Source organism: Neofelis nebulosa, chromosome 14, assembly GCF_028018385.1.
Source record: "Neofelis nebulosa isolate mNeoNeb1 chromosome 14, mNeoNeb1.pri, whole genome shotgun sequence".
Taxonomy (NCBI): Eukaryota; Metazoa; Chordata; class Mammalia; order Carnivora; family Felidae; genus Neofelis; species Neofelis nebulosa.
Window position 1 is genome coordinate 6,966,349 of NC_080795.1, and position 27,843 is coordinate 6,994,191.

The 27,843-nt window shown below is 42.5% G+C and overlaps 1 protein-coding gene across 4 annotated transcripts in view; it reads left to right on the forward strand.

Annotated features, from left to right (window-relative positions):
- Positions 1–27,843, forward strand: part of RP1 (RP1 axonemal microtubule associated) — a 202,090-nt gene that overhangs the window by 15,550 nt on the left and 158,697 nt on the right. Inside the window, exon 1 of one of the 4 annotated variants that reach the window (XM_058699579.1) lies at positions 23,237–23,369. The exons of 1 other annotated variant lie outside the window; for it this stretch is intronic. Coding sequence is in view for 2 of the 3 variants with exons in the window: in XM_058699582.1 (XP_058555565.1) it covers positions 25,629–25,649 (21 nt within the window). In the remaining variant the exon portion in view is untranslated. Of the gene's footprint in view, positions 1–23,236; positions 23,370–25,347; positions 25,650–27,843 lie in introns of those variants that run through there. 2 more of the 4 variants (XM_058699582.1, XM_058699578.1) reach the window with 2 other exon arrangements.

Sequence of the window (27,843 nt, forward strand, 5' to 3'; positions counted from 1 at the left end):
CTGCCTTAGAAATCTCCCAGCCGATGTGCTATTTACATATCCTAAGGAGAAAAGAAAAAAATGAATGAATATGTCAGACTCTTACCACTGATTAAGGCTGGTAATCAGCCTTGGACATCTGCTCGCTTAACAACTTTATTAGCAACGACAGAGTGTATTTGTACTTCTCTTGCATTGCTTAAGGACGACCTAATTTACATTGGGCCTCTTCTCAGGCTTTAAAGACATCTTTCAAAGGTATGTGAGATATCAAAGAACCATTGACAGCTTGTGTTAAAAAAAAAATGATGTCGCGTGGGTCACAAGGAAGAGATTCCAACCTAGGGGTTCCCATTTTGATTTGGGATCTGAGTGTAATAAATTATCTTTGTCATAGAACGTAACAGTTCTGGTCATATCCCAAACTGCAGGGAAAATGTTAGACGTCTGAAAGCAAAAACACCAGGAAGTGATTTATTTCAGGACAAGAGTTAATCTCTTTCCACTTTGGGTCCGGAAATTCATGGGCTTTGTTTCCTAGATAAGACTCCCTACAGCTCTGGCCAACAGGAATAAGGTGGTGAGGCAATCCTAGGTGTGGACAGTGTTATCAATAGCCTAGGGTTAAATTTGATAGCTATTTCTGACAACCAGGCTTGATTAAATTCATCAATCAGAATATGCTTTAGATTTCTTTATGATGCTGATATTTGTAGTTGCTCTACTATTCAACAATTTTAAATATAAAACAAAAACTTTAAGAGAAAGCTATCTGAGTAATGGGAAGAAACTATTTTTGGTGTAAAAAATGTCAGTTGTTTATATGTGACTTCCATGTAAGGGAGAAAATGCTACTGTCATTATAGTAACTGAAAGAAAAATGTTAGAAATAATGAATCTGCATGCCAAGTTTACGGTCTATGTGGTTTTCCTTTTATGAATAATTACTTTTTTGTTTGTACAAAATAATGAATAATGTGTTATTAAATTCACATGTCCTTCCTACATGGTAAGTATGTTATGGAGCAGTCACATGTGTTGCGAATTGCTAAGTATTAATAATTGTGGCTAACATGATTTCTTGGTGCTATGTTACTTCATCTCTTTAAATCCTCAAAATAAAATTTAAGGCAGATATGATAACCTTATTGTAGATGAGGAGATAGAGGCTTAGACTGTGTGATTACCCAGGACACAGAGCTAGAAAGGGTACAGGTGGGGCTCAGATCTAGGTGTGTCCGTTGTCAGACTAGGCATTTCGTCAATGTGCTCCCCTGGCTTTTCACACGGTACATTGATAACCTCAGACTTGGATACATTCCATTGGTGAGAAACTTGGTAGACATTTTCACACAGGAGAAGTTGGAAGCATTGAAGTGTTTTCTAATTATAGAGTGAGAAATGGCTCAGAGAAATCGAGTAATTTCTTAAAGGATATTAGTTGACAGAAAGTAGTTGAAAGTTTACAGGATAATTCTGTATTTCGTGTCTTTTGCCTTGGATTTTTGCTCTGGAAGGGAAATGTTTTATTTTGTAATTTTAAAAAATATTTGTTTATTTTATCTTTGAGGGAGGGAGGGGCAGAGAGGGAGGGGCACAGAGAATCCCGAGTGGGCTCGGCGCCCCAGTGGGAAGCCTGACGCAGGGCTCGAACTTACGCAACTGTGAGATCATGACCTGAACCGAAGTCAGTTGCTTAACCGACTGAGCCGCCCAGGCGCCCCTGGAAGTGAAATATTTAAAAATTTCTAACAAGGGTCCCAGGAGGATGTGGTTCTTTTCACATAAGAATACATTATGGTTTCACAAAATGAGTTGCTCTGTTTTTTGTTTTTTTTTTTTTTTTTGTCCGGTGGGTCAAAGGAAGGACTCTGGCATTTGTGGCACAGAAGACACTGTGCTAAGCAAGTTACTTCATTTAATTCTGACAGCACACTGGGGGCTGGGTGTTAGTGTAGACATTTTTCAGCTGGCAAAACATGTCAGGAAAGTTAAGTGCCTCAACACAAGTCGTATACGCTATAAGCCACAGGGCTGGGATTTGGACGCATACCCTTCTTAGAATTCTATTTATTGTCCCTTGAAAAATGAGGGAAATGAAATCATTTCCCCAAATGAGCAGATTCTTAATTAACCTTCCAATTGTTTTTGTTCCAACGCTTCATTCTGAAGGTTGGATATACGGTCAGTGAGAGTTGCGACTCGAAATCTACAGCAAGTTTGAAGAGCTGTGTTGGTGTTGTTGTTCCGGGAACTGCCAATCTAATCAACATAGCTTTTGTCTAGGAAAGGGAAGTCAGGGGCTTCAAGTGTCCAGATTTCCACTTGCGTTATCGCAGTACACACAGCTGCAAATCAGTAACTACAGACCGGCTCCTTTGATGATTCTCCACATTTCCCTCCAAATGAGGGAGAAAAGTAAGAAAACTGACGTTGAGTCTAGTCAGCATGTTTTACCCATAAAGATTCAAGAAGCTGAAACGTAGGATCGATTCTGAAGGCTGAAGAGCACGGGGGCATTAATGACTCACCTTCCTGGGCAGATGTGCTCCTCCCTGTTGCAAGGAAGGCTTTGCTCACTCGTGTCGAATCTCCATCCTCTGTCAGTCTGGGGTGTTTGGGATTATCGAGTCAGCTGCAGGAATGAGTCCTACTCTTTCTCTTAGGGGCTGGGGTAGCTTCCTTAAAACACCTGGTCCCATAAGTCTGTTCAGACCCTGATTCAAAGCCTTGGATAATAGATGGGGCGCCTGGGTGGCTCAGTCCGTTACGTGGTGACTTCGGCTTAGATCATGATCTCGCGGTTCGTGAGTTCGAGCCCTGTGTTGGACTCTGTGCTGACAGCTCAGAGCCTGGAGCCTGCTTTGGATTCTGTGTCTCCCTCTCTCTCTTTCTCTCTCCCATTTGCTCTTTCTCTTTCTCTCTCTCTCTCTCTCATAAATACATAAAGATTAAAAAAAAAATTAAAGCCTTGGATAATATAGATCCAGGATGCCTGAAGCCACCCTAGAATGATCAGCAATGAAAATGTGCTTGCTGAATATCAGTGGTTAGGGAAGGTGGGAACTTTAGACTCCACTCCATACCCTGGCATTTCCCCTCGCCTTTGAGTCTAGGTTCCTCTTGCCCGCAAGTTAACTCCGTTTACCAATCCCCTCTTCAAAATGGGTCTGCACGCACGGACCTACAATATTCACCCACTTCTCTCCGAGCCTGTCTCTAGAGATGGCTCTTAGAGGCAGCTGATGTCCTAGGAAGTGTAGTATTCTGCTTCTTCTTTATCCTCACATGCTGCCTGGATCAGGACACGCCTTCTGTTTGGATTTGGAGAGCCCTGGATCAGGGCTCAGCATACGGCAGCAGAAAAAGCAAGAGTTCGAGCCAGATGAACTTAACGGAAATACTGGCTCCAGCGTGCATTCAACTGGCCATGGGACCCAAGACAAGTCTCAGTTTCCTCATATGTAGAAGGAGATGAATAATTGCCGTGCAGGGTTGTTGTAAGCTCAGAGTCAGTGCGTGTAAAGCACCTGCTTTAATGACTGGCATGTATTAGCCATTTGATAACTGTTAGTGTTTATGATGTCTTTCAATGAACTATTTGGACAGTGGGAAGCAAAATGTAATTCAGACATACTTAAGACTCTGGCATAGTTTGTAATATTGAAAACAAGGAAACCAGGACTCGAGTTCTCCTCTACTAGTCCAGGGATCTTTAGAGAATGCCTATCCTGGTTTTGGTGAGGCTTCATCTCTCTTAGGTATTTTAAAGATAGATCTGACAAGGAAGAGGAAATTCTCCCTCTAGTACTGTATCTGGATGTTGCAACCAGGGAAAGCCAAGGAAACCTTTGGAACGTATTGGAAACTTTAAAATTTAGGCTGAAGAACTGGAGGGGTTGACAACTTATGGAGGTTCCTTAGACAGTGGAATGGTTTTACAAATAAAGTGCCTGAAGCCAAAACTCTTAGGTCATCTAAAATTAGACTGGACAAACACTCGAGAGTGAGCTATGCTGGCAGGGAAATGAACAAGGTGGCCTAAGGACTTTTTCCATTTTTAATTTTTGTCAGTCTATGGAAAGCTCTCTTACTTTTTTTTTTTTTTGTATTTTCGAATGTATTTTTTTTCTTTAGCCCTCTTGGTATTTTTTTTCCCTCGGATATATTTATAAATTCTACAAAGCTTAAAATTACAGCAAGAATGCCATTTCATACTGTTAAGTTTAGTCCATTTTAAATCCTGTCTTGCGAATTTCTCCTCCTACAAAGCAAAGCTGTCCCATCATGTTGCCTTATGGCCATTGCTATTTTTGAATTACATTTAGAGTAGAGTTAATCCACCTTTGATGAAGAATTTAGTATCCATTGGCAGGTCAACTTGTGATTTTATGCTGTGAATATAGCTGCAGATTATGGAGCATGGTTGAATTTAAAGTATTCGCAGGGATGGAAAAGCAGTCCAAATGCAGAAGAACCCTTTGTGCTGTAAAGATTAAAGAAGCAATCTTGCAAGAACAATGCTTCCACGATGGACAAGGCTTTCAGGATGGCCTGTCACAGAGGAGTGCAACTGGTTGTGAGCATATGGAAGGGAGTTGGGTGTGAAAAAGCAAATAGAAGAATGGAGAAGCAGTAGGAGAGGCCAGTGTGGGACTGAGAGGGACCCAGAGAACGTTAATCATGGCACTGACGTTCGGAGCTGGGCTCAGAATGCAGACTGGTGCAGGAAGCACGTTTGGAAGATTAGAGCAAGCAGTCGGGCTGCAGTTTAGGAAAGTAGCTGCGGTGTTAGGATCCCACCGTGGCAGGAAGCAGGGCCCCGGGAAGGATCTGGATAATGGGCTTTGGCAACAGAAAAGGACACAAGCTGACACTTCAGTCTAGCCTGAGGTTTTATAATTGCCATGTTAGGTCACAAGCTAGTGTTGGCAGCCTGTAGGTGCAGGTAAGTGAGGGTAATGGGGGGAACATGCTGTTGAGTGAGAGTTACAGGAAGAAAGGAGGTTGCTGACTTTATTACAGCTCCAGACACAGGGCTACCTTGATTTCAGGGGCCCTTGGCTTTCAGTTTCTACTCAGATACTGGATCTTCCACCTGGGAAGTAAAATGTGAAGGAATGAGACAGACACTTCTAGAATGTCTACCATTTAAAAAGTACCTAGGCACTTTCCCTACGCTACTCGTTGAACTAAGCAGCCCAGGACATAGCTTTTTTTGTTTCTATTTTATAGAATATAGGGAGGCTCAGATGGGTGATTCACCCTAGTGCACACAATAATAAGCGGTAGCTTTTAGATCCGATTCCTGGTCTGCGTGGTTCCAAAGTCCCCACTGTTTCCACTCGTCCATATTGCTTCCTACAGAGGCCCAGTGACTCCAGGGGCTGGACTTGGCATAGAGCGGCTTTTCGGTAAGTATCAGGTGCTGTCGACTTTCTCCTTGCCTGTATCTCTTTCTCCTACTAATCTCTTAGAGATCCATTCTTTCATTTCCCCCCCCAATTTTTAAAAATACTGTATTTTTTAGAGCAGGATTAGGTTCGTGGCAACACTGAGCAGAAGGTACAAAGATTTCCCAACACTATTACAGTAACAACCTAATGAGGATCCAGCCTCTACTCCTGTTCTAACATCCATCCTCCTAGTAGCAAGCAGAGTGAACTCTAAAAGATAAATCAGATTACTCAGGAAATAAACTCCAAACTCCTTACTATGGCCTACATAGCCCTAAATAATCTGGTCTCTTTTCAGTTTCTCTGATGTTACCTTTCTTTACTTTTTACTTTGTTCATATTTTCCAGCCATACTGGCCTCATTCCTGTCTCAGGGCCTTTGCACATGCTGTCCTTGCTGTTTGGAGTACATTTCTTCTATATCTTTGAATAGCATTTTTTGTCTTTCAGATTTAGTTTTCCCCTTATATGTTTCCTTCTCAGAGAGGACTTCCCTGGGAAACTAAGTAGCTCTTATTGCTTTCTACTAAATTAACCTACTTTTATCGTTTTCAAATCATTTTTGTGTCAAATTATCTTATTTACTCATTTTCTCTTTATTTCGTCTTTATTTTTTTTTGTTTTTCCTTTTGTTTTTCTTTTCCTTTCCCTTCCTTTCCTTTCCTTTCCTTTCCTTTCCTTTCCTTTCCTTTCCTTTCCTTTCCTCTCCTCTCCTCTCCTCTCCTCTCCTTCCCTTCCCCTTTTCTTCTTTCTTTCTTTCTTTCTTTCTACCTGTATTTCGTTCAGCTCTTATGGCATAGAAGGTCACCCCAAAGTTAGTGGCTAAAGCAATCACCGAACTCACAGTTCTTTGAGTGAGCCAATTAGACTGGGCTCAAGTGAGTGATCTTCTGGGTTAGACTGGGCTTACTCATGCATATATGGTCAGGTAGGTGGCTCTGCTTCTGAGGGCTGGTTGCCTGTTGGCTGGGGTGACTGGGGCACCTGGATTAGGTTTCTCTCATCATCTAGCCAGCCAGCCCAGGCTTATTTATGTGGTAGATAATAGGACTGTCAGAATAGAGTGCATCCGTTCTCTTGAGGTTTTGGCATATTGTCACTTCCGCCTCATTCTATTGGTCAAAGCTGCCCAAATTCAAGGGGTGGGGAACAGACATCACCTCTTAATTTACAGATTACATTGTAAAGGGGTGTGGCTATAGAGAAAAAATACATACTGGTAATCATTTTTGCAAACAACCCACCGTAGCTGTGTATATTTGGACTTCATTTTAGATTCTTAGCATCTGAATCCCTTTTTGAGTTTGGGAGATTACCCACCTTACGGATTTTCATAGGGCAGAGATTATTTCTTCCTGTAGGAATGGAACAAGCCTCATATTTTCATTTTTTTTCCCCCCAAGGCACAGGCAGTTGTGCAGGTTGGAAGAGAAAAAGGTAAGACAGCAGACTCCCAGGGGAATTGATTTTTTTTTTGGGGGGGGTGTCTCCAGCTCTGTGGTATAGAGCGGCTTTCCTCATCAGGTCAGTTCTATGCAAGGTTTGCTATGTTGTTTCTGGAGTCTTAAGTTTGAGCCTTATTCTTTAGACATCTCACAGATTCTGTAAACCCCTCCATATTCTTTAAAATACTTTTTTTTTTTTTTTTTGTAATCTCCCTGGGTCAGATTTGGTTGCTTTGCTACAAAGAGCTCTGTTCCAGCAGTTGGTATCAGCAATGGAGTTCATTTTTCTCATATAACAGGAAGAGTTAGGTAGTTACCAGGTTAGCCCAGCTGTTTAGACAGCTTATCAGGATTCTCCTTCTATTTTCCTGCCTGGCCATCCTTAGTGTGTATATTTTATCTTCATGCTGTTGCCTCCTGCTAGCTCTGTGTATTCCTTTCATGTTCGAGGCAGGCAGGGGGAAAATGGGCTGGCACAGGCTGTGTGTTAATTTTATTAAAAAAAGCAAAAGTTTCTAGAAGTGCCCCTTTAGATCTTCCCTCACACTGTCTTGGCCTAAATAAGATCACCTAGATGGTGGACCTGAGAGATTGGGAGGGGAGTATCTGACTCTAACCTCCATGAGGAAGGCACGAAGGGAGGAGGCTAGAGAATGTGTGTTGAATAAAGTGATGGCCGGTGCCCATCGCATTCTTAGTCCCTCTCATTATAATGATGGTTCCTGGGGACCAGAGGCTGTGCTACACTCATTGCAGTCTGTCCAGTGCTTAGAACAACGTTTGGCACATTCATTGACTGACTAGCAACAGCTGGAGTTTCTTTTTAAAATATACCTTATTTAGGGGCACCTGGGTGGCTCGGTTGGTTGAGCATCCGACTTCGGCTCAGGTCACGATCTCTCAGTCTGTGAGTTCGAGCCCCGCGTTGGGCTCTGTGCCGACAGCTCAGAGCCTGGAGCCTGCTTCGGATTCTGTGTCTCCCTCTTTCTCTCGCCCTTTCCTTCTCGAGCTCTGTCTGTCTGTCTCTCTCTAAAAAATAAATAAACTTAAAAAAAATTAAAAATATACCTTATCTTTTGCATTACAGAAGTACCCAGGCCCAGGCCAATTATTAAAGATCTGTTTTCATGCAACTCTCCCCAGTCTTTTCCATCCTCTGCCTGCACTGCGTTCTCATCTGGAATACCGTTTTTGTCTTGTCCTTTTTTCCTTCTCAAAAATCTGTATTAGTGCTGTTGCAGGAAATCTCCATCTCTCAGCCTGGGATTCAACTCCTTGCATTAGCTGTCTGTTCCCTCTCCCACATCAGCGACTTAATTGGTAATCACTCACAAATCCAGCTAATCTCTCGGCCATCTGGTATACATCGTCATATCCAGTGTATGCAGGGTGACAGACGGCAGGGCTTATGGGGACAAAGGCAAAAGGCTTCACTGTGAAGGGAATAGGTGAGACCAGATACGGGGAAGACTCTCCGTATGGGATGGGCTGCCACACAGCTCTGTTGAAAGCGTAGGATCAGTTACCATTCACTTTGAACTTGTGTTTAGTTCACAGTCTCATTGGGAGCACTCATATCAGGCAGGGGGCTGGGACTCATATCGGGATTGGACTGAGCTGGCCCAATCAGTGGAGTGCTTACAGCAGTCTCTTTGTCCCCAGCTAAGTGGAGCATTCACCAAGATCAAGAATAGCAGATTGAAACACAGTCTGGCCAACAGCGCTGAGAGTACAGGGAAGGCTGAAGTTCTGGGGCATGCAGGTGTCCAAGGGCTCTCTGTCCCGCTGAGCAGGAGCCAAGTCATTCCTAAACCCCTAGAGAGGATAGGACCACGGACGGTCAGCCTTGGAACTTGTTGGTCTGAGACTGGGGAGGCTGAGTCTACAATTTGTAGCCTCAGTGGTGGCAGTCAGACCGTGTCCATTAGGTATGGACTGGCAATAGAGTCCACTTGACGTCTTCTCTCTCCCTTTACAAGCATTCCACTTTTTCTTGGGAATTCTCTGGTGTGCTTAGAGGGAGATTTTGAAAAACCAAGGGGGACGATGATGATAGATCTCAACTTATTTGATGAATAATAATTCAAACCAGTTTTACAATAAAACAGTATAGACATAGACAAATTTGGCATGATGTTTTTCAGGCAAAATTGAGTTAAATTTCAAACTTCAATTAAAACTCCAGTCTATGATTATGCATTCATTCATTTCATTAGGGGTGCTAGAAGGGAAAGAACAGAAATAGAGAATTCTAAGACAAATCAACGGCCACTGGAGACACTGTAATGATTATGAAAGTTGTTCATTAAAGATATGTGTACTAAGAATTTAAACTGAATTCAGAAATTTCCATTTTTAGAATGAGTTAAAAAGACCATGCTTGGGTTTAAAAAAATATTCTCTAACAGGAAAGGAAAGTTCTTGATGATAGCATTTGGTGCTAAGGATTAGAATAAAACTGCTATTTGGAGAGAATATCTAAATGTCTTCTTTCTTAAGGTAAAAAATGTCAAGCCAGAGTAAAATTTCAAGGTATTTTTCTCACTTAAAAAAAAGTAACCTACATCTGTCTTCAAATAAATAAATCCTTCTGAATAGTGCACTTGATTCAAGAATGTCTATGTCCTCTAAGCAATAAGGATCCTCCAAATAATTTAAACTAACAGTCTAATCACATGGATAGGTTGAAACTTTCCTGCATCATTGTTTTATGGCAAATTGGTATCTTTAAGCGCCTAAATATTTCCCTGCGGTAGGGTGCTAAGAATCCACCTGGGGACAGGGGGCACCTGGCTGTCTCAGTCGATAAAGCATGGCACTCTTGGGGTGCCTGGGTGGCTCAGTCGGTTAAGCGTCCAACTTCAGCTCAGGTCACGATCTCGCGGTCCGTGAGTTCGAGCCCCGCGTCGGGCTCTGGGCTGATGGCTCAGAGCCTGGAGCCTGCTTCCGCTTCTGTGTCTCCCTCTCTCTCTGCCCCTCCCCCATTCATGCTGTGTCTCTCTCTGTCTCAAAAATAAATAAACGTTAAAAAAAAAATTAAAAAAAAAAAAGCATGGCACTCTTGGTCTCAGGGTTGTGAGTTTGAGTCCTACATGGGGTGTAGAGATTATTTAAAAATAAAATCTTAAAAAGAAAAGAATACCCCAGGGGAAATTTACCCCACATCACTCTTTTCACTGGCAGCTTCTAATAACTGACTTGAAATCCCAAGAATTACTTATCAGTTGAGAGAGAAAATTATAAACCTAAGATCTATTTACCTGATTATTCTAAGCAGAAACTTTGCTTTATTGTTTTGCCAAGGTTCTTAGGAATAATTTTGTGTATTGACTTACTTGTCTCTTAAACATAGCTTGGTTATATACGTTTTGAAGATAACTGCATTTTCTTTCACTCATGCTGAAGTTATTCCTTTTTTTGGTGAAATAAAACATATTCCTTACCAGTATTTTGATCACTCTTGAAGACTTTATGGAAGATATGATTTACCCCTGACAGGCACATTTTTTAGAGAAACCCATTTTTTTTTCATTCAGTAAATACTTACCAAATTCTGACTAAGTGATTATAACTCAATAATTTGCCCTGAATTAAAAATAAGTTTTGTCAAACCACAGAAATGATAAGCTATAATTTAGTACGGCCTAAATTCTTGAGATATGTAGAATTCTACTTCAATAATACTATTTTTCTGTAAGACTATAACAGATTTAAGACATTTAAATCAGAATCATTTTGAATTTTATTTATTTATTTATTTATTTATTTATTTATTTATTTATTTATGAGAGAGAGAGAGAGAGAGAGAGACAGAGAGAGAGAGAGAGCGCAAGGGGGAAGGGGCAGAGAGAGGGAGAGAGAGGGAATCCGAAGCAGGCTCCGTCCTGTCAACATAGAGCCCAATGGGGACGGGGGTGGGGGGGTCGGTTCTTGAACTCACCAACCATGAGATCATGACCTGAGCTGAAGTCCAGAGTTGGATGGTTAATCGACTGAGCCACTCAGGTGCCCCTCATTTTGAATTTTAATTTGGAGTACATTTAGATCGGTTTCATCTGATTAGCCACTAATGGGAATGTGAAATTCCACTGTGATTTGGGTTTTTTTCTGTTATCTCAACAGGACGTAGGCTATCTTGTCCATTACAGGCCCTATCCATGTCATAACTATAAATACGTAATTCTAGAGTTTGCTCATTTCATTACATGAGTAATAGCATTCACCTTTTCCACAATTCTTTCTCTCAGCGATTCCAAGGCACAGATTACATCCTGTACTTGAATGCTTCTAAAATCTTTTGCTTCTTTTAATCTCTCTCCCAATCTGTAGTGTCATATTAATAACCGCTGTTTGAGCATTATCACCTGCATGTCTTTCAAGGACCTTAACGAAGTTTGTTAAGATGGAATGGATTTATGCAATTCCTGACTTAATATCCTCTCCTCTTATGTTGGCTACTGTTGTTTGTGACCCTGTAATTTTGCCCAGGCGTGAAAAAGTCAAGTTGTCCATTGTAATGAGGCCATAGCAGGCACTCAGTAAGAGTCAACCCTTGCCAATTTTGCCCCACCTGCTTCATACAAGTTTTGCTGAACTGTGCTCTGTGCTGGATTCTTTACTTACAAAAGATTTTCATTTAAAGCATTAAATAAATTATCTATCTCCTTGCCTTCTATAATCAACCTATTGTTATGCTATTTTTGGGTCTACCTCTGAAGTTTTGGGGGAATAATTTCCTTCCTTTCTATTCCTGTTTTCATTACTCTAACTCAGGCCCTCAGGAACTCTTGATTTAACTATTTTTAGAGCCACCTCCCTGGTCTGTCATCACCGGCTCCTCCCTCCAAATTATCTGACTTAGTAATGTCAGGGAAGTGTGCAGTCCTGATGAAGTCATTTCCCTGCTCAAAAATCTCAGTGCGTTTCCATGTTCTGTAGAAGGGAATAAAAATTCCTTAGCCCGGATTTTTTGATTCTCCACACAGATAGGCTTCAACATTAACTAGAGAACATTACTGCAAGGTGGTAAGGGGCTGTACTATTTACTAATTGTGTGTCCTTTGGTAAATTACTATTTCTTTCTCAACACCAGTGTTCCTACCTGAAAAAACAGGGACGATAATAGTACATATGTCACAGAGCCATCATGAAGATTCAATAAATAATTCAGTTAAAGCATTAAGCATGGTGCCTGTCAAAAATAACTAATCCATACATATATTTTTAAAGTTTATTTATTTTGAGAGACAGTGTAAGCAGGGGAGGGGCAGTGAGAGAGGAGAGAGAGAATCCCAAGTATGCTGTGTGCTGACCACATAGAGCCCAATGTGGGGCTTGATCTGATGACCTGTGAGATCATGACCTGAGCTGAAAGCAAGGGTTGGACACTTAACCGACTGAGCCACCCAGGCGCTCCAGTAATCGATACATTATAATATTATTATTACAGAGCTGCTAGATGAGTTGATAAACAGATGTTATTCGTGGAATTTGGTATCCATTCAGTTCTACTCTGTAAGTTTTGCAAATGGGGAAATGAGTCTGCTATGGCCCTGGGAATTATGGCTCCCCACTATTTAGTTCCTGTGTATTTATAATTAGCAATTATCTCCAGATGAAGGGCTATGCCTGTTATGTTGTATGGAGCACATTAAAACTGTCATGACCACTTGCCTAACAAGATTAGTCATAAAACCCTAAAGTCTACCAATTGGTGAATGGATAAAATATGGTATATTCATGCACCAGAATACAATAAAAAGGAATGATGTACTGATATATGCTGAAACATCACCGAACCTCAAAAACATTATGCTAAATAAAAAAAGCCAGACACAAGAGATTCTATATTGTATGATTCCATTTATATGAAATGTCATGAATAGGCAAATCTATAAGGAAAGAAAGATTACCGGCTGGAGAAATATCGGTAAATGGGGACAAAGTCTTTCCGGGTTGACGGAAATGTGTGAGAATAGTTATACGTTCTTTTATGACATGTGTCACCCATACCACAATCAAGACACAGGACTGTCCAATCACTACAAAGAGCTCCCTTGGGCTACCCCTTTATGGTCACACTCACTGTTTCCCAACACCATCCCTGCCCCCTGACAACCATTAATCTGTTCTCCGGCTCCATAATTTTGTCATTTCAAGAATTTTATATAAATGAACTCATACAGTATGTGAGCCCATTTATGTTTAATGTAATTTTTGGTATCTTAGGGCTTAAATATGCCACACTATTTTTAAATTTTCTGTTCTGTTTTTTCATTTTTCTATTTTTTCCTTCATGCCTTCTTTTAGAGTTTTTGGAGTTCCATTTTGATTTATCTATATTATTCTTGAGCATATCTCTTTGTGTATGTTAGTGGTTGCTCTAGGTATTACATTATACCTATATAATGATCAATTTACTGAGGTAGACATTTTACCAGTTTAAATGTAGAAAGCTTCGCTCCCTTTAAACTCTCTCATTTATAATTGTTTTAATATTTCCCCTACATACATTGAGAATTATGTAAAGCAATATTATACTTTTTGCTTCAACTGTCAAAAATCATTTAAAAATTTAAGAGAAGGAAAGTCTACTATATTTACTCATATTTTTGGGTTAAAAAAAATTTTTTTAACGTTTATTTATTTTTGAGACAGAGAGAGAACAGAGCATGAACGGGGGAGGGTCAGAGAGAGGGAGACACAGAATCTGAAACAGGCTCCAGGCTCTGAGCTGTCAGCACAGAGCCCGACGCAGGACTCGAACTCACGGACCGCGAGATCATGACCTGAGCCGAAGTCGGCCGCTTAACCGACTGAGCCACCCAGGCACCCCATATTTTTGGTCTTTTTAAAAAAAGTTTATTTTTGAGAGAGAGAGAGCGCGCGTGGGAGTGTGCGAGTGGTGGGGAGGGGCAGAGAGGGAGAGAGGCTCAGCATTGTCAGTGCAGAGTCCCCATGCAGGGCTCAAACTCACAAACCATGAGATCATGACCTGAGCTGAAGTCAAGAACCAGACAATTAACTGAGTCACCCGGGCATCCTTTTGGTCTTTCTGTTGCTCTTTCTTCCTTCCTGATATTCCAAGATTCTTTTTATCATTTCCTTTCTATTAGATAACTTCCTTTATCAATTCTTTTAGAGTAAGTCTGCTGGTGACAAATTCTCTTAGCTTTCCTTCATGTGAGCATGTCTTGATTACCTTTCATTCCTCAAGGATGTTTTCACTGGATCTAGAACTCTGGTTGACAGCTATTTTATTTCAGCATTTGAAAAATGGTTGCAACTTCCTTTTCACTTCTGTGGTTTCTGATGAGAAATCTGCTCTCACTCAAATTGTTTCCCCCTTATAGGTAATGGGTCATTTCTCTATTCTGTTTTCCAAATTTTGTCTTCAGTTTTCTGAAGTTTGATAATGATGTGTCTTTGTGTGAATTTCTTTGAGTTTATTGTCTTTGGGGGCTCAGTTGGCTTCTTGAATCTGCAGTTTGTCTTTTGCACAGTTGGGGAAATTTTCAGCCACTATTTCTGGGAATTTTTTTTTTTTCCAGCTCTACCTTCTTTCTTTTTTCCTTCTGCAATTCTGATGATCCAAATGTTAGCTCTTTTGTTAAGGTCCTAGACTTTTCTGAGGTTCTATTTTTAAAAAACCTATTCTCTCGTTGTTGTTCAGATTGAGTAATTTCTATTGTTCAGTCTTCCAGTTCACTGATTCTACTTCTGTCTTTATTGTGCTGATGAGAACATCCATTGGGCTCTTAAATTCTAGTTATTATATATTTTCAGTTCTAGGATTTCCATTTAATTCTTCTTTATGTCTTCTATTTCACTGCCAAGGCTTTTTATTTTTTTGTTTCAAGGTGTTTGTCATTATTTACTGAAGCATTTTTATAATGGCTGCTTTAAAATTATTGTCAGATAATCCCAACTTTTTTGTCATGTTGGTGTTGGCATTTTTGATGTCTTTTTCAGTCAAGGTCAGATTTTCTTGGTTCTTGGTATGAAGAATGATTTTTTTTTAATCGTATCCTAGATATTTTGGGTATTATGTTATGAGACTGTGGATTCTGTTTAAAACTTGTTTTAGCAGATCTTCTTTGACACAGTGCTGCCAGGAGAAAGGGAGTACCCCTCTTTACTGTCAGGTGTGGATGGAAGTTCAGGTTCCCCACATTGCCTCATTTGGCATCCTGGGGAAGGGGGACCTTGTTACTTCTGGGTAGATGTGGATTTAAGTAGTGTAGGAAGTTTAAAGTGATGTCAGGTGTCTTTATGTAAGTGTAAATACATTTTAAATACCATCAAATCTGTGATCCAGAATGTCAAATTATAGCATGTGGATTTCAGGTTTCCTGTGTGGTCTCACTGACCAGTGGGGAGAGGTGGCCTCACTACTACCAAATAGTGGTGAAAGCTTTGGCTTTCTTTTGGGTTCCTTCTGCTACCTCCTCTGACACTGCAAGGAGGGGAGCAGTGTGGATTCATTACTGCCGGTGGGGATGGAAGTGCTGAGTCGCTACTTGGTCTTCACTGATGTCATCTCAGCATGGGAAAGGGAGAGATGCCACCATGAAGGTGGAGAAGAAGAGAAGTCAAAACTCTTCAAGGCAGATGGAGGTTTCTTTTTCTCCACGGTGTTCGGCTGTGGTTGAAGATATTATTTCTTCCTTGCTAGGGTTGCCCTTTTCCTAGACCTTTGGCTAGAGAGAGCTGGCTTCTATTGGGCCATTTTTAAATCTGATTCCATTGGTGTTTCTGAGTTGCTGGCTTCTCTAGTACCCAGTCTAGATGCATGAGGCAAAAAGACAACCCAGGGAATAGACTGCCATATCATTCCTTGTGTCCTAAGATTCCTAGTCCTTCTGCCTCCTTCTCTGTATTTATTTTATATATAATGTCCAAGGTTTTTAGTTTTACTTAGCAAGAGGAATTAGAAGTGGTCTTTTATTAAAATCCTGTAGGTCCTTGAGATTCTGTTCATGTAAAAAAAAAAATCCATTTTCTCTTTATTGTTCAAGTTGAGTAATTTCTATTGTTCCACCTTCAAGTTCACCAATTCTTCATGTCTTCTCCATGGTCTGTTGAGACCATATACTCAGCTCTTAAATTTCAGGTATTATATATTTTCATATCTAAGATTTCCATTTGGTTCCTCTTTATATCTTCTATTTCTTTGCCAAGGCTTTCTTGGTCTGGATAATAAATTTTTATCAACTAATCTGACCATTTTGTTTTGCTACTCTGCTTTATAATGTAGGAGTATTGATTTGCAGGACCTATAAGGAACTTATATAATGGCCAGACAAGCAAGTAATGGGGTTTATCAAAGATATGCCCTCTTCATTGTAAAAAAAGTTAAGCTTTGAAATCCCATCATAAGAAAGCAAGGTAAACAGAAAGAAAACCAAAAGTATTTTCAACATGTAGATAGGTGTAATATTTTTCTCTGAAAAAGAAGTGATTTCACCAACAACTTACACATTTTTGTTCATAGAAGTACAGTCCACAAGAACCTGAGACTGGTAACAACCCAAATGCCCTTTAACCAGTGAATGAATAAGGAAAATAAAACAAATTTTAAAAATCCATAAAATGAATTACAGTTTGGCAATAACCAGGAATGAGGTACTGATACATGCTATAACATGGATGAAACTTAAGAACTATGCTAAACTACGCTAAATGAAAGAAGCCATGCATCACTAAAGACCACATATTACATGATTCCATTTATATGAAATTTCCAGAATATGCAATTAGAGACAGAAAGAGATTCCTGGTTGTCTCTGGCTGGTGTGCGGGTGGTTGGATGCGTACAAAGTTTCTGGGGTGTTCTAAAATTAGAACGTTCTAAATATTCTCAAACTATATTATGGTGATGGTTGCACAACTCTGTGAATATCTCATTGAATCATCCACTTTAAATGGATTAATTTCATGGTATATAAATTATAACTCAAGAAAGCTGTTTAAAAGTAGAGAGAACCACGGTGGGGTGTTCAGTGGACGTGTGTGAAAAGCTTTGTGCCCTCTGCTGTCATTGTAGGGAGTTATTTGTGCCTAAGGAAAGGGTAAATGACTTGGCTGTGAGAACAGCATGGGGTGGTTTTGCATATACACTGACCATGATTCCATTTTTATGAAAGGTCCGGAACAGGCAAATCCTATTAAAAAATGGTGGAAAATAACAGGGGGAATCTAGTGAAAATTAGAAGTTTTAACTATAGTTACTAGGCTAATAGCAAATATCATGACAACAATAACCCACGTATACTGAAATCTCTGTTTTTAGTTCTTCTCTCTCTGTTATGATCGTTTTGGTCAGATCTCCAGCAGCAACCTTCTCTTGTTCTTTTATTTGGGCTGAATCCCTCCATCTTGGCATTTGGTCCAAGTCTCTGCCTTCTTCCGTGTGTTTGAAAAGTCCTTTATGTTTCCTGCTCCTGAGAGTAATGGCTTTCTGAAGAAGAGGTCACGTGGTGCCCAGGGCCTGGAGCTTCACGGAGTGTCTGCTTCAGCTCTGCTGTTGGCTGTTCCATCCTTCGGGCCAGTCGTCTGCAGAGGCTCTCCTTGCCTGCAGTGGGCAGTTTTTCGACCTCGGCCAGAGCGGGGCGGATTTCGCCGACTTGTGCTCTGCTCTGCTTGTTAAGTGAGACCCGATACCACTTCCACTAGGCTGGAGGCTGTGCGGAGCCCTCGGGTCAGGAGACGTGCTGTGGTGGGGGTTTCTGCTGGTCTCCTGGGGGGAAGCACCCGTCACCCCGGGACCGAGGTTAGCTTGACCGAGAAGGGCAGCACCACCAGAGTGTAGGGGTGCGGGGCCTGGTGTGAGCAGGCTAGGCAGCCAGTGCTGGGGCAGAGCTGCTTTCTGCAGGTGGCTCTGTGTTGACGCTGAGGGAGGGGCCGGGGAGAGAAATGGCTCCTGCTGGCACTCCTTTGTCCCCAGAGAGGCGTCTGTGGTGAACACTGCCTCTCAGGGCCTCCTCCAAGAAGAGAGCATTATCTCCCGTCTGGGTGCCCCAGGCGCTCCTCAGCTCACAGTTTCCAAGGCAGTCTGCCCCCACCCCTCCCTCTCCCCCTCTGCCCCCTCCGCCCCCTCCCCTGGGGCTGTGTGCCAGGCTCCTCCCCAGGAGCAGGGCAGTGCCCTCAGTGCTCTTTCTCAGCTGAGCCCACTGGCCTTTAAAACTCGTCTTCTAGCCCCGCTGGGCTGGTCGAGAGAACTCTGGAATATCAGCACCTCTTGTTTTCACAGCCAATGGCTTTGGGGAACTGTTCTCGTGTCTGATCCCCTGTACCTGTGTATTCTTCTCTCTCTCTCTCTCTGCCTTTTCTCTGCAACCAGGGCTTTCTCCCCTCCACAGCACCTGTGATCAGTTTCTCCCCCAAACCATGTTTCTGTACTAATTGCCTTCTTCTGTGCGGCTTTTTCCTCCTTTTAGTTGTGGTTTGTTTTGCTAGTGTTCAGGTTCATTCCTGGGATATTTAGAATGATTTGATAGTTGTCTAGTTGTGTTTGAGGGACGACAGGAGCCTAGGGTTCTGCTATGCCATCATCTTAGCCCCGCCTTCCTATACCACATCCGTGTATACTGAAATCTTTGCTAGTTAATCTCTTTCTTCCAAGAAGCATTCCATACGACATCTTGTTTAGTAAAGTCTATCCGGGCCGAGTTTGTTTTCCCGTTAGGCGCTAAGCATCATGAGGACAGAAGCTGGGCCTGTCTTATCTATTGTCCCGTTGCAGGATCCAACACCAGAGATCAGGCTGTTTTGCTTAGTCTTGCGGGACTCTAGGTTGCAGACAGGCATGCTGAGGTGTGGGAAAAGCTCTGTAGGTGGGCCCAGCAATGCCCAGATTCAGCAAGGCTGGGTACAGGCAGTAAGCTGTGATGGGTATATGTCAGGGAAAATCAAGGGTACAGACCAATAAATGGTCCTGTCCTATCAGATCATAGCAGGTTAGTGCTGCGCAGTGTGAGTGAGCCTCTATCATGCTGCTTGATAAGTCTTCCCATATACACAGTTGTTTTCTGAATAGGCTAGCCTTTAATGCCTGCTTCCAAAAGGGGGGAAAGGGAAAAAGGGGGGGGGCGGAATCACAGGTGCTGTCCCTTTAAATCCCGTTAGCTACTTCAGGCAGTGGGAGTTGCAACCATTGCCACCCACCTCTGTATGTGCCCCCATGACCAGGAGCAGTAATTAGGAATTAGAACACAGAATGCCAGTATTTGGAGGACAAGGTCGTTATTACTCACCCTGGCTCCCACAAGCTGCTTCAGGAATGCAGGCTCTTTTCCCCATAGTTGCCTGCCCCAGGGCTGGTGGAGGAGAGATAAGTGGCGACTACCATGCCAGTGGCTGAAATAGACCAAACTTGACCACAATTTTAGCAGCCAAGCCTTCTGGAAGCTGCGAGCATTCACATAGCCTCCCGAGTTCCAAAAGAGTTGCTTCAGAGTTTCTGCCAATGCAAGTGCTTTCCAGGTATTCCGAGTCCTAGCAGTTTCTACCACACCATTTCCCCACCGCCTACCCCTGTATTTAACTTCAGTTCTTAACACAATATCCAAATCATCAAAGTAAATATTTTAGAGTAATCTTGGAAACTACTCCTCTTCTCAAAACCCTCCTTTGGTTTCTCATCTCGCTTCAAAGTCTTTACCAAAGGGCGCAGGGCCTTGCGTAGCTTGGTGTCCTGCCACTCACTGTAGGCACCCTGACCTTTCTATCACCTCCCAAGTACCTCACATACTTCCCCCACACTCTTGACTCAGGACCTTTGCACGTACATCCTCCGCTAGACACGCTCATCTCTCGGATGCCTAACGCCCCTTCCCCTCACTGCTTCCAGGTATCTGCCCACATATCACCTTCTCACGGAGGCCTTCTCTGACCTCCAGCACTGCTACTTGGTTTCATGTTTCTTCATAGCACCTAGCATCGTGTAACATGCTGTCCACTTGTTTACGATTCGTTTCTGCTGGATAACATAAACTCCACGAACGCAGAGATATTTTCTGTTGCATTCGTTGCTGTGTGTGCCTGGTGCACAACGTGTGCATTAAATGTCTGTAGAATGCACGAATGAACAAACACACGAGGGAAGTTGTGTGACAAACCCCAAGTCTGCAGGGCAGTGCTGCTGTGGGCTGAATTATGGGCCTCCAAAATTTGTATCTTGAAGCCCTAACCCTGCAACGTGATGCAATTTGGAGATGGGGCCCTTGGGAAGTAATCAGGTCATGAGGGTGGGATCCTCATAGGGATTAGTGCCCTTCTAAGAAAAGACACGGGAGAGCTCTCTCAGGTAAGCATGAGCACTTGCACTCTCCCTGCCCTCTAGCTGTGTGAGGACACGGTAAGAAGCTGGCTGTCTGCAAACCAGGAACCAGACTGACTGGTACTTTGACCTTGGACTTCCCAGTTTCCAGAACGGTGAGAAATCAATGTCTGTTGTTCAAGCCACCCGGTTTGTAGTATCCTGTTACAGCAGCCTGAGAAGACAGGTTGCCTAAGACAGATGCCAGTGTCATAGTCCGGGAGACGTTTGCTGTGAGGGATGGTTTCCAAGACAGAGACCTCTCAGGTTCGACATCGAGCAACGTAACTTCATCAGAATGGACCATACTCAGACTTCCATTTGGGTTGGATGGAAATGACAAAGGGCGTGTTCCATGCTAACTGTACAAAATGATGATGCATCCTGATTAAATCTGGTATCTGCCCTGGGTTCGTTGGGCCTGCCTGGAGAGGTAAATTCTAGCAGTTAAGATGAGGGAGGGTTCTTCAGGCATCGATCTCTCTATAACCTACTGTATTAAACACAAGCAGAGGAGCATTCCTTTAGTAGACATTTATCGATTGTCTACCGTGTACAAGGCACTGAGTTATTTCTGGAAATTCTGAGGCGATAGATAAGTTGCACTTTTGGTGCTTAATGAGCTTACTAAGAAATCACCAGTTGTGGGGCAGTATGAAATGTGCAAGAGTGTGTATTTTTACAAATAAGAGATTACAGTGGAGGGTATCTATTTCAGCAGGGAATGTTCACGTAGTGGGAAGGCAAGGGGTTCATGAGAGGTTTCTGAGGTGAACTGAGTATTGGAGGAAGAGAGGCAAAGGTGGATGGTGATGGAGGGCAGGGAGTTTGGGCTACGAGAAGGCATTCCAAGTGAAAGAAACAGTAGGCCCAAAAGTTTGAGCCACATTTAAGAAGCATCAAATAATTCAATCCAGAGTCAGACATGTGGGTTGAGATGAGACTGGAAAGGTAAGCTGGTCAGATCATAAATGGGGTGGCGGGGCAGGGTGTGGGGTGTTTGGGCAAAGGCTGCAAGGACCGTGAGAGTGCTTAAAAAGATTAACATGGAAAAAATAATTTCCATTAATTATTAGGACATTTAGGCACTCTCTGCCAAACACATGTATTATCCTAGTTAATCCTCACGATGAGCCTATAAGGGATTTCCTCACATTTCATGGCCAGGAAACAGGCAGAGGAGAAACTAAGTCAATGGCCTGAGACCACAAAGCTAGGGGGAAGGAGGAGACAGGAGGTGAACTGAAGTCTGACTAACTTCAAAGCACGTATGCTCAACCACTGTGGACTGCAGTCCCTGGGATCTGGCTTCTCTGCCAGTGGTGACCACGTAGAATGGAACGGAGTCCACGTACGTCAGACAGGTCACCTCAGATATCGTGGCCACTGAAGCCATTAGCAGGGAAGAACCTTAAAGTGAGCTGTGTCATAGAGGCTTCTGGCATTTCTTAGACTCCTTATAATCAAAGTGTGGTGGAATGCCAGCAGCCACCGGCATCAGCGGATCAGAAATGCAGACTCGCGGGTCCCACCCCAGACCTACTGAGTCAGACGCTACGGTTTAGCAACATCCCCAGGGGATTCATTTGCAACTTCAAGCTTGAGGAAGAATGATGTAGACTTTCCATACTGGCGTCTGCCAGAGACAAGTGCCATGGGAAAGAGCACGGTGGCACGATTGGGCAACAGGTGCACTTAGTCCCTCTTCCCAACTGGAGTCGTGGGAATGCGGCATGTGCCATGGGAGATGCTTAGAAAAGGAGAGCTCCTTTGTGCTGATGTATGAAATTCTACTTTTCCTAAAAGTGCCCGGAAGAAGTTCTTTAGTTGACATTTTTTCATTGTTCATTAGAACCGATGGATGTGAATTGTTTATCAGATGTGGGTTATAGGATTCAAAATAATGTCAACAGAAATGCCTCATTAGTCTAACTATTTCAGGGCTGGTTATATCTAACTCTAAACTTTGTAAATGTGCACTTCAATTTGGAGCTAGTAATGATGCCATCCATGCCTATTTCTACCCTGTAAACATAAATTTCTTTATTGAGTCAATAGGCATGTCTTTGTGTGAATAGTGATGATTATAAATGGACGTTTGTATCAAAGTCAGACATTATCGTTTCTCGTATCTACCCCTCCCTCCCAACTTCTTTCCTTCCCTCCCTCCATCTTTCCTTCCTGCACTTGGTGACTCTTTCTCCTCCCTCCCTTACTCTTTTTTACTTTTTAATAGCTGACTTCTTACGAAGTCAGTATTTACCAGGCAGAGCGTGCCATTTCATAATCTTTTTCCTTTTGTGATCTGTTTGGAGACAACATTCGAGAGCACATGTTTGAACCTGATCCTTTTTTCCTGGAGGACTGCTTACCTTGTTTTTGTGGTTCAGAGCAGAGGCAGGAAGCTTGGAAAGAAATCTGATTAGGTGAGGTATCTTCAAATCAGATTAGACTACAGGTAGCCATTAGAGGCAGCAGGTGCATCTGGGGACCTCATGAGTGACAAAGTCTTGCAACTTGCTCAAATCCCATCATGATTAAGCAAAACAGAAGAGTGCTGTGTATGCAGAAGCATAAAATCACTTTGAGTGGTGCCTCTCTTATTTGTCTTGTGTTAGGCTGAGTAGCCAAATTGTTCACACAGCCATTTTCATTAGAACTACATTGATGCAGTGATAAACAGGAATGCTTAAATGACTACCATGAACAAACACTGACTTGGAATACTTATCAAAGAATGATAAAATGTCAAACGACTTCATTTTTAGCAGCATAACAGCCTTTTCTCTTTAACATAAATAAATGGGAACTTAAGGCTGTCTGAGACAGAAAAGCTTATGAATTGGCGATCTTCTCCTGAGAATGAGACTGGGTAAGCAAGACACTGCCAGAAAAACTCTTAATTAGGAAGACTTCAGAGCTGTGCCGCACACCAGGAACTAGTTTGTTTCTGGCTGTGGTCCCCTTAAGGTAAATTCTGTCTGGTGATTAGCATCACCTTGGATTAAATTAATTGGCTGTATTCAATCCCTGAGTGGATACACTAAAAATAAATCCAAAGACATTAGTTTCCTTGCACGAAATGAGCAGGTTACCTATCCGGTAACCTTACATGAATTATACAAACAACTTAAGACATTTTTTTCTTTAAAAGGGAAGCTTCAAGTTCTGGTAAGTACAAAACTATTTGCGTCTTTATTTTGAAAACAATCTGTGTTTAGCTAGTTGTATTTTAATTTCCATCTTATACCTAGATTACATATGTGTTCCATCTTTAACCGTTAGAAAAAAGGACTCAATCTTGCTAATGATCATTACTTTTTATCCAAACATGCCAGAAACCTTCACGATATGCCAATACTGAAGTAGGAGAGAACTTCAGTATCAGGAAATCAAGAAAGTCTAGTATATTCAAACGGGGGTAGAGTTTTATTCTTTGTTTTTTCTGATTACAAAGGCACCATTTACTCATTGGAGGAATCTGTGCAATCCATTGAAGAAGGAAGTTACTTTTAATTCACCAATGCTTATGATCACCATAGGGGATAATTGGTGTATTTCCTTTTTGAACTCCCACCCCCAACCCCACCTCACAGAATTATGATAATCTGTGTAATGAACTAATTTTTCATGTAATGTCAAATCTCTGAATTGCCACAGAACCGACCGTATGACTATACTAATATTCTTATTTTGTTGTCTACTTCCTCCTTCTTTCTGGATTGCCTGAATTCCCAGTGTGTTGTACATTAAATTCAAGATATAATTAGTGAGATGACGCACGTACAGCATACAGGTCTCTAATTTGCTTTATCAAGTGAATGGTGGTGGGGCAGGCACAGCCCTCTTGGTAGAGCAACTATTCAGCTCTGGGCAGTACAGCTATTGAGAGCAACGACGGCACAGGGAGGCATAACCATGGGCGAGCCCAGTGAACCAAAAGGTGTTGAAAACATCTGCTTGATCTTTAAAAGCAATACAAGTATTCACGATCATTCCACAGTCTCACTTTTGGCAACGAAGAGAACACAGAGCGGAGGGGAAGATATTAGCAGCAGGCTGTCGAGCCACTGGAAGCCCATTGCACTATAACGTGGACTGCAGGGAGGAGATTTTGTTAGCCAGGTCTTCTAGGAAAGTAGGAATCTACTTTCCTCTTGGTACATCTTTGCACTGGCCTAACCTGTTGGGAGAAGAATCAGACGGCTTCAGGCTACTTTGTTTCCAGATATCCCCTAAGTATATTACTGCCTCAGCCCAACTTCAGTGGGCGTAGAATAAACCTTACCATTTAACAAGTATAGAAAGGAATATTTTAAAATTTTCATTCACATTCGGATTGGTTTTTAAGGCTGATTAAGAAAGGTGCACATTTGGGACACCTAGGTGGCTCAGTCAGTCGAGCATCCAACGTCGGCCCAGGGTTGTGATCTCCCGGTTCACGGGTTTGAGCCCCGCTCAAAGCCTAGAGCCTGCTTCGGATTCTGTGTCGCCCTCTCTCTCTCTCTCTCTCTCTCAAAAATAAATAAACATTAAAAAGATTTTTTTTTTTTTTTTAAAAGGTGCACCCGTGTCTTTGGCGGAAGCTGCACTGATCCCTGCCGTCTTCCTGCAGGGCACCTCCGCCACTGTGCCTCTGGCATCTCAGCTTCACACAGGCTCTCCTGTGGAAGCTGCCATTCCTTCCCACCCTCAGTGCCACTCCCACAGGCTGGGCTACCAATCCCTTCTTCATATTCTCATGACGCCCTGCTCCTCCTTTATTGTGCTAGTCATTTCTCTGTGAATTTCCCAGGGAAACTGTAGAAGATACATAGGATTATGTCACGGCAGAGGCTGAAGCATTTCCTCTGGAAGGAATCTGGCTTGTACTTTCTTCCCCAATAATGATAATGCTGTCCACAGATCCTTTAACTTAATGATAACACTGAATCTTTTTTTTTTAATTTTTTTTTAATGTTTTTATTTATTTTTGAGACAGAGAGAGACAGAGCATGAGCAGGGGAGGGGCAGAGAGAGAGGGAGACACAGAATCTGAAACAGGCTCCAGGCCCCGAGCTGTCAGCACAGAGCCCGACGCGGGGCTCGAACTCATGGACTGTAGATCATGACCTGAGCCGAAGTCGGAAGCCCAACCGACTGAGCCACCCAGGTGCCCCATATAACACTGAATCTTTATCATGTTCTGTGTTACACACACAATGCCCACCTTACTGTAGACTCTTAAACCTCACGTGCATGTATACAAAATCTCACCATTACAAAACTTCCCCGCTGACTTCTAGGCATCCCGAGAGATCCTCTTACGTGCAATGAGGACCATCTGGATTTATATTTTATTTGTTTTTTCTACAGTCTCCTCCTCAAGAAGCCTGGCAGCCGTCCTGCTACAGGTTCTTTTTCTACAAGTGCTCATTCACTCCTGGGCATATGGCATTTTCACAGGACATGGTACCCTCAGCTTCTTCCCTTCATGCATCAGGTTTATAACCAGTGCTCAGGGTTGGGCAGCAGTAGGGTAGCACAGTGGGGGCCACCTTTTCCCTCCAACTGTCCTCATGTTCTATGTTCTCCTTCCTGGTGCCAGCACAAAATCTCCATTCTTTTATTTGAGCCACAAAACAAAACAAAACAAAACAAAACAGAAGGAAACAAAAACCAAAGCCACCCCCAAAACAACCCCCTTAGCCTATCAGCTTACATAACAGTGTTCTAACTTGATTATCAGGTCAACAGCTCTCCAAGTAGTGCAAACCAGGCAGAAGACTATTGCAATTAAAAGTCTCACTATGGGGCGCCTGGGTGGCTCCATCGGTTAAGTGTCTGAGACTTCAGCTCAGGTCATGATCTCGAGGTTCTTGAGTTCGAGCCCTGCATCGGGCTCTGTGCTGACAGCTCAGAGCCTGGAGCCTGCTTCAGATTCTGTGTCTCCCTCTCTCTCTGCCCCTCCCCTGTTCATGCTCTGTCTCTCTCTGTCTCAAAAATAAATAAAACATTAAAACAAACTTAAAAAAAAAATACCAAGCAGCTCAAGAACAGGAGTGCTGGGGGCACCTGAGGGGCTCAGTCGGTTAAGCATCTGACTCTTGATTTCGGCTCAAGACCGTGATCTCACAGTTCATGAGTTCAAGCCCTACATCGGGCTCTGTGCTGGCAGCGCAGAGCCTGCTTGAGATTCTCTCTTTTTCTCCCTCTCTCTCTGCCCCTCCCTCACTCGCACTCTGACTCTCTCAAAAATAAATAAACGTTAAAAAAATTAAAAAAAAATCTCACTATACACTTATAAATACAATTTTCCAAAATTAAGCGGAAAATGTGTTTCAAACACTATTTTTTTTTTTAATTTTTTTTAACGTTTATTTATTTTTGAGACAGAGCACGAACGGGGAGGGGCAGAGAGAGAGGGAGACACAGAACCGGAAGCAGGCTCCAGGCTCTGAGCCATCAGCCCAGAGCCCGATGCGGGGCTCGAACTCACGGACCGCGAGATCGCGACCTGAGCCGAAGTCGGACACTTAACCGACTGAGCCACCCAGGCGCCCCTCAAACACTATTAATGTAAACTATTTTAAAATGAATATGTAAGTACACCAACCTAAAAAGTTACTGGAGGCAGAATTCTGAAGTCTTTTATATAAATACGGTAAGAATTTATCTCTGATAGTTAGTGAGGGCATGGAGATTAAGTAGCACCCCAAGGTCAGTGCACAGCTTATCAGCTGAGGATAAGAAGAGGTGCAGTTTTGCTGACTCTATCGCAAAGGTGGATTCTCCAGCTCTGGGAGCACATGCCTGCCACATCCTTCATTGTCTTAAGTACTATAATTACTGTAAACTGCTTAGGGAGGGAGTAGGGGGCACATATGTAACTTCCAGGCTGATCTCGGAGTTTATTTTCCTAAATAACACATCAATAAAATTTGTAAGTCGTCCTGGGGATATGTGAAGAATCAGACAACAGTTTGCAAACATTTAAGTAGGTGATTTGGGTCAAATTTATAGCTGATTTATAATGACAAACATGCCTTTTTCATCTCTGTAATACTGACCACTTATATTTAGTTTGTTCAATTTGTCTTTACAGCTGCAGGCCTGTCAAAAGATACTAATAATTATGTTGATTTAAAAGAACAGAAAAGAGGGGCGCCTGGGTGGCTCAGTCGGTTAAGCGTCCGACTTCGGCTCAGGTCACGATCTCACAGTTCGTGAGTTTGAGCCCCGCGTCAGGCATCTGTGCTGACAGCTCAGAGCCTGGAGCCTGCCTCAGATTCTGTGTCTCCCCTTCTCCCTGCCCCTACCCCAACTCATGCTCTGTCTCTCTCTGTCTCAGAAATAAATAAACACTGAAACAACAGAAAACAGTCACACAAACAGTGTGACAAATGAGAAATGAACCCAGAAACAGATAAACCCTTCCCTGAGCTGCTCAACTGTCAGTCAGACTCTGGCTTCACTTGGAAAGTAGAGACAAAAACATCAGTGACTGGCTGAAAAGGGCTTTTAAATTCCCTCCTAAAGTTTTAATTTTAGAACCACTGATGGGAGCAGTCCCTAGATCGCATCATTTTTAGCAACTCATAGCAAAGCTGCCCTGTAGTAAGAAATATTTGTTTAGTACAGAGTTTCCAAAAGTAGATTAATGGTG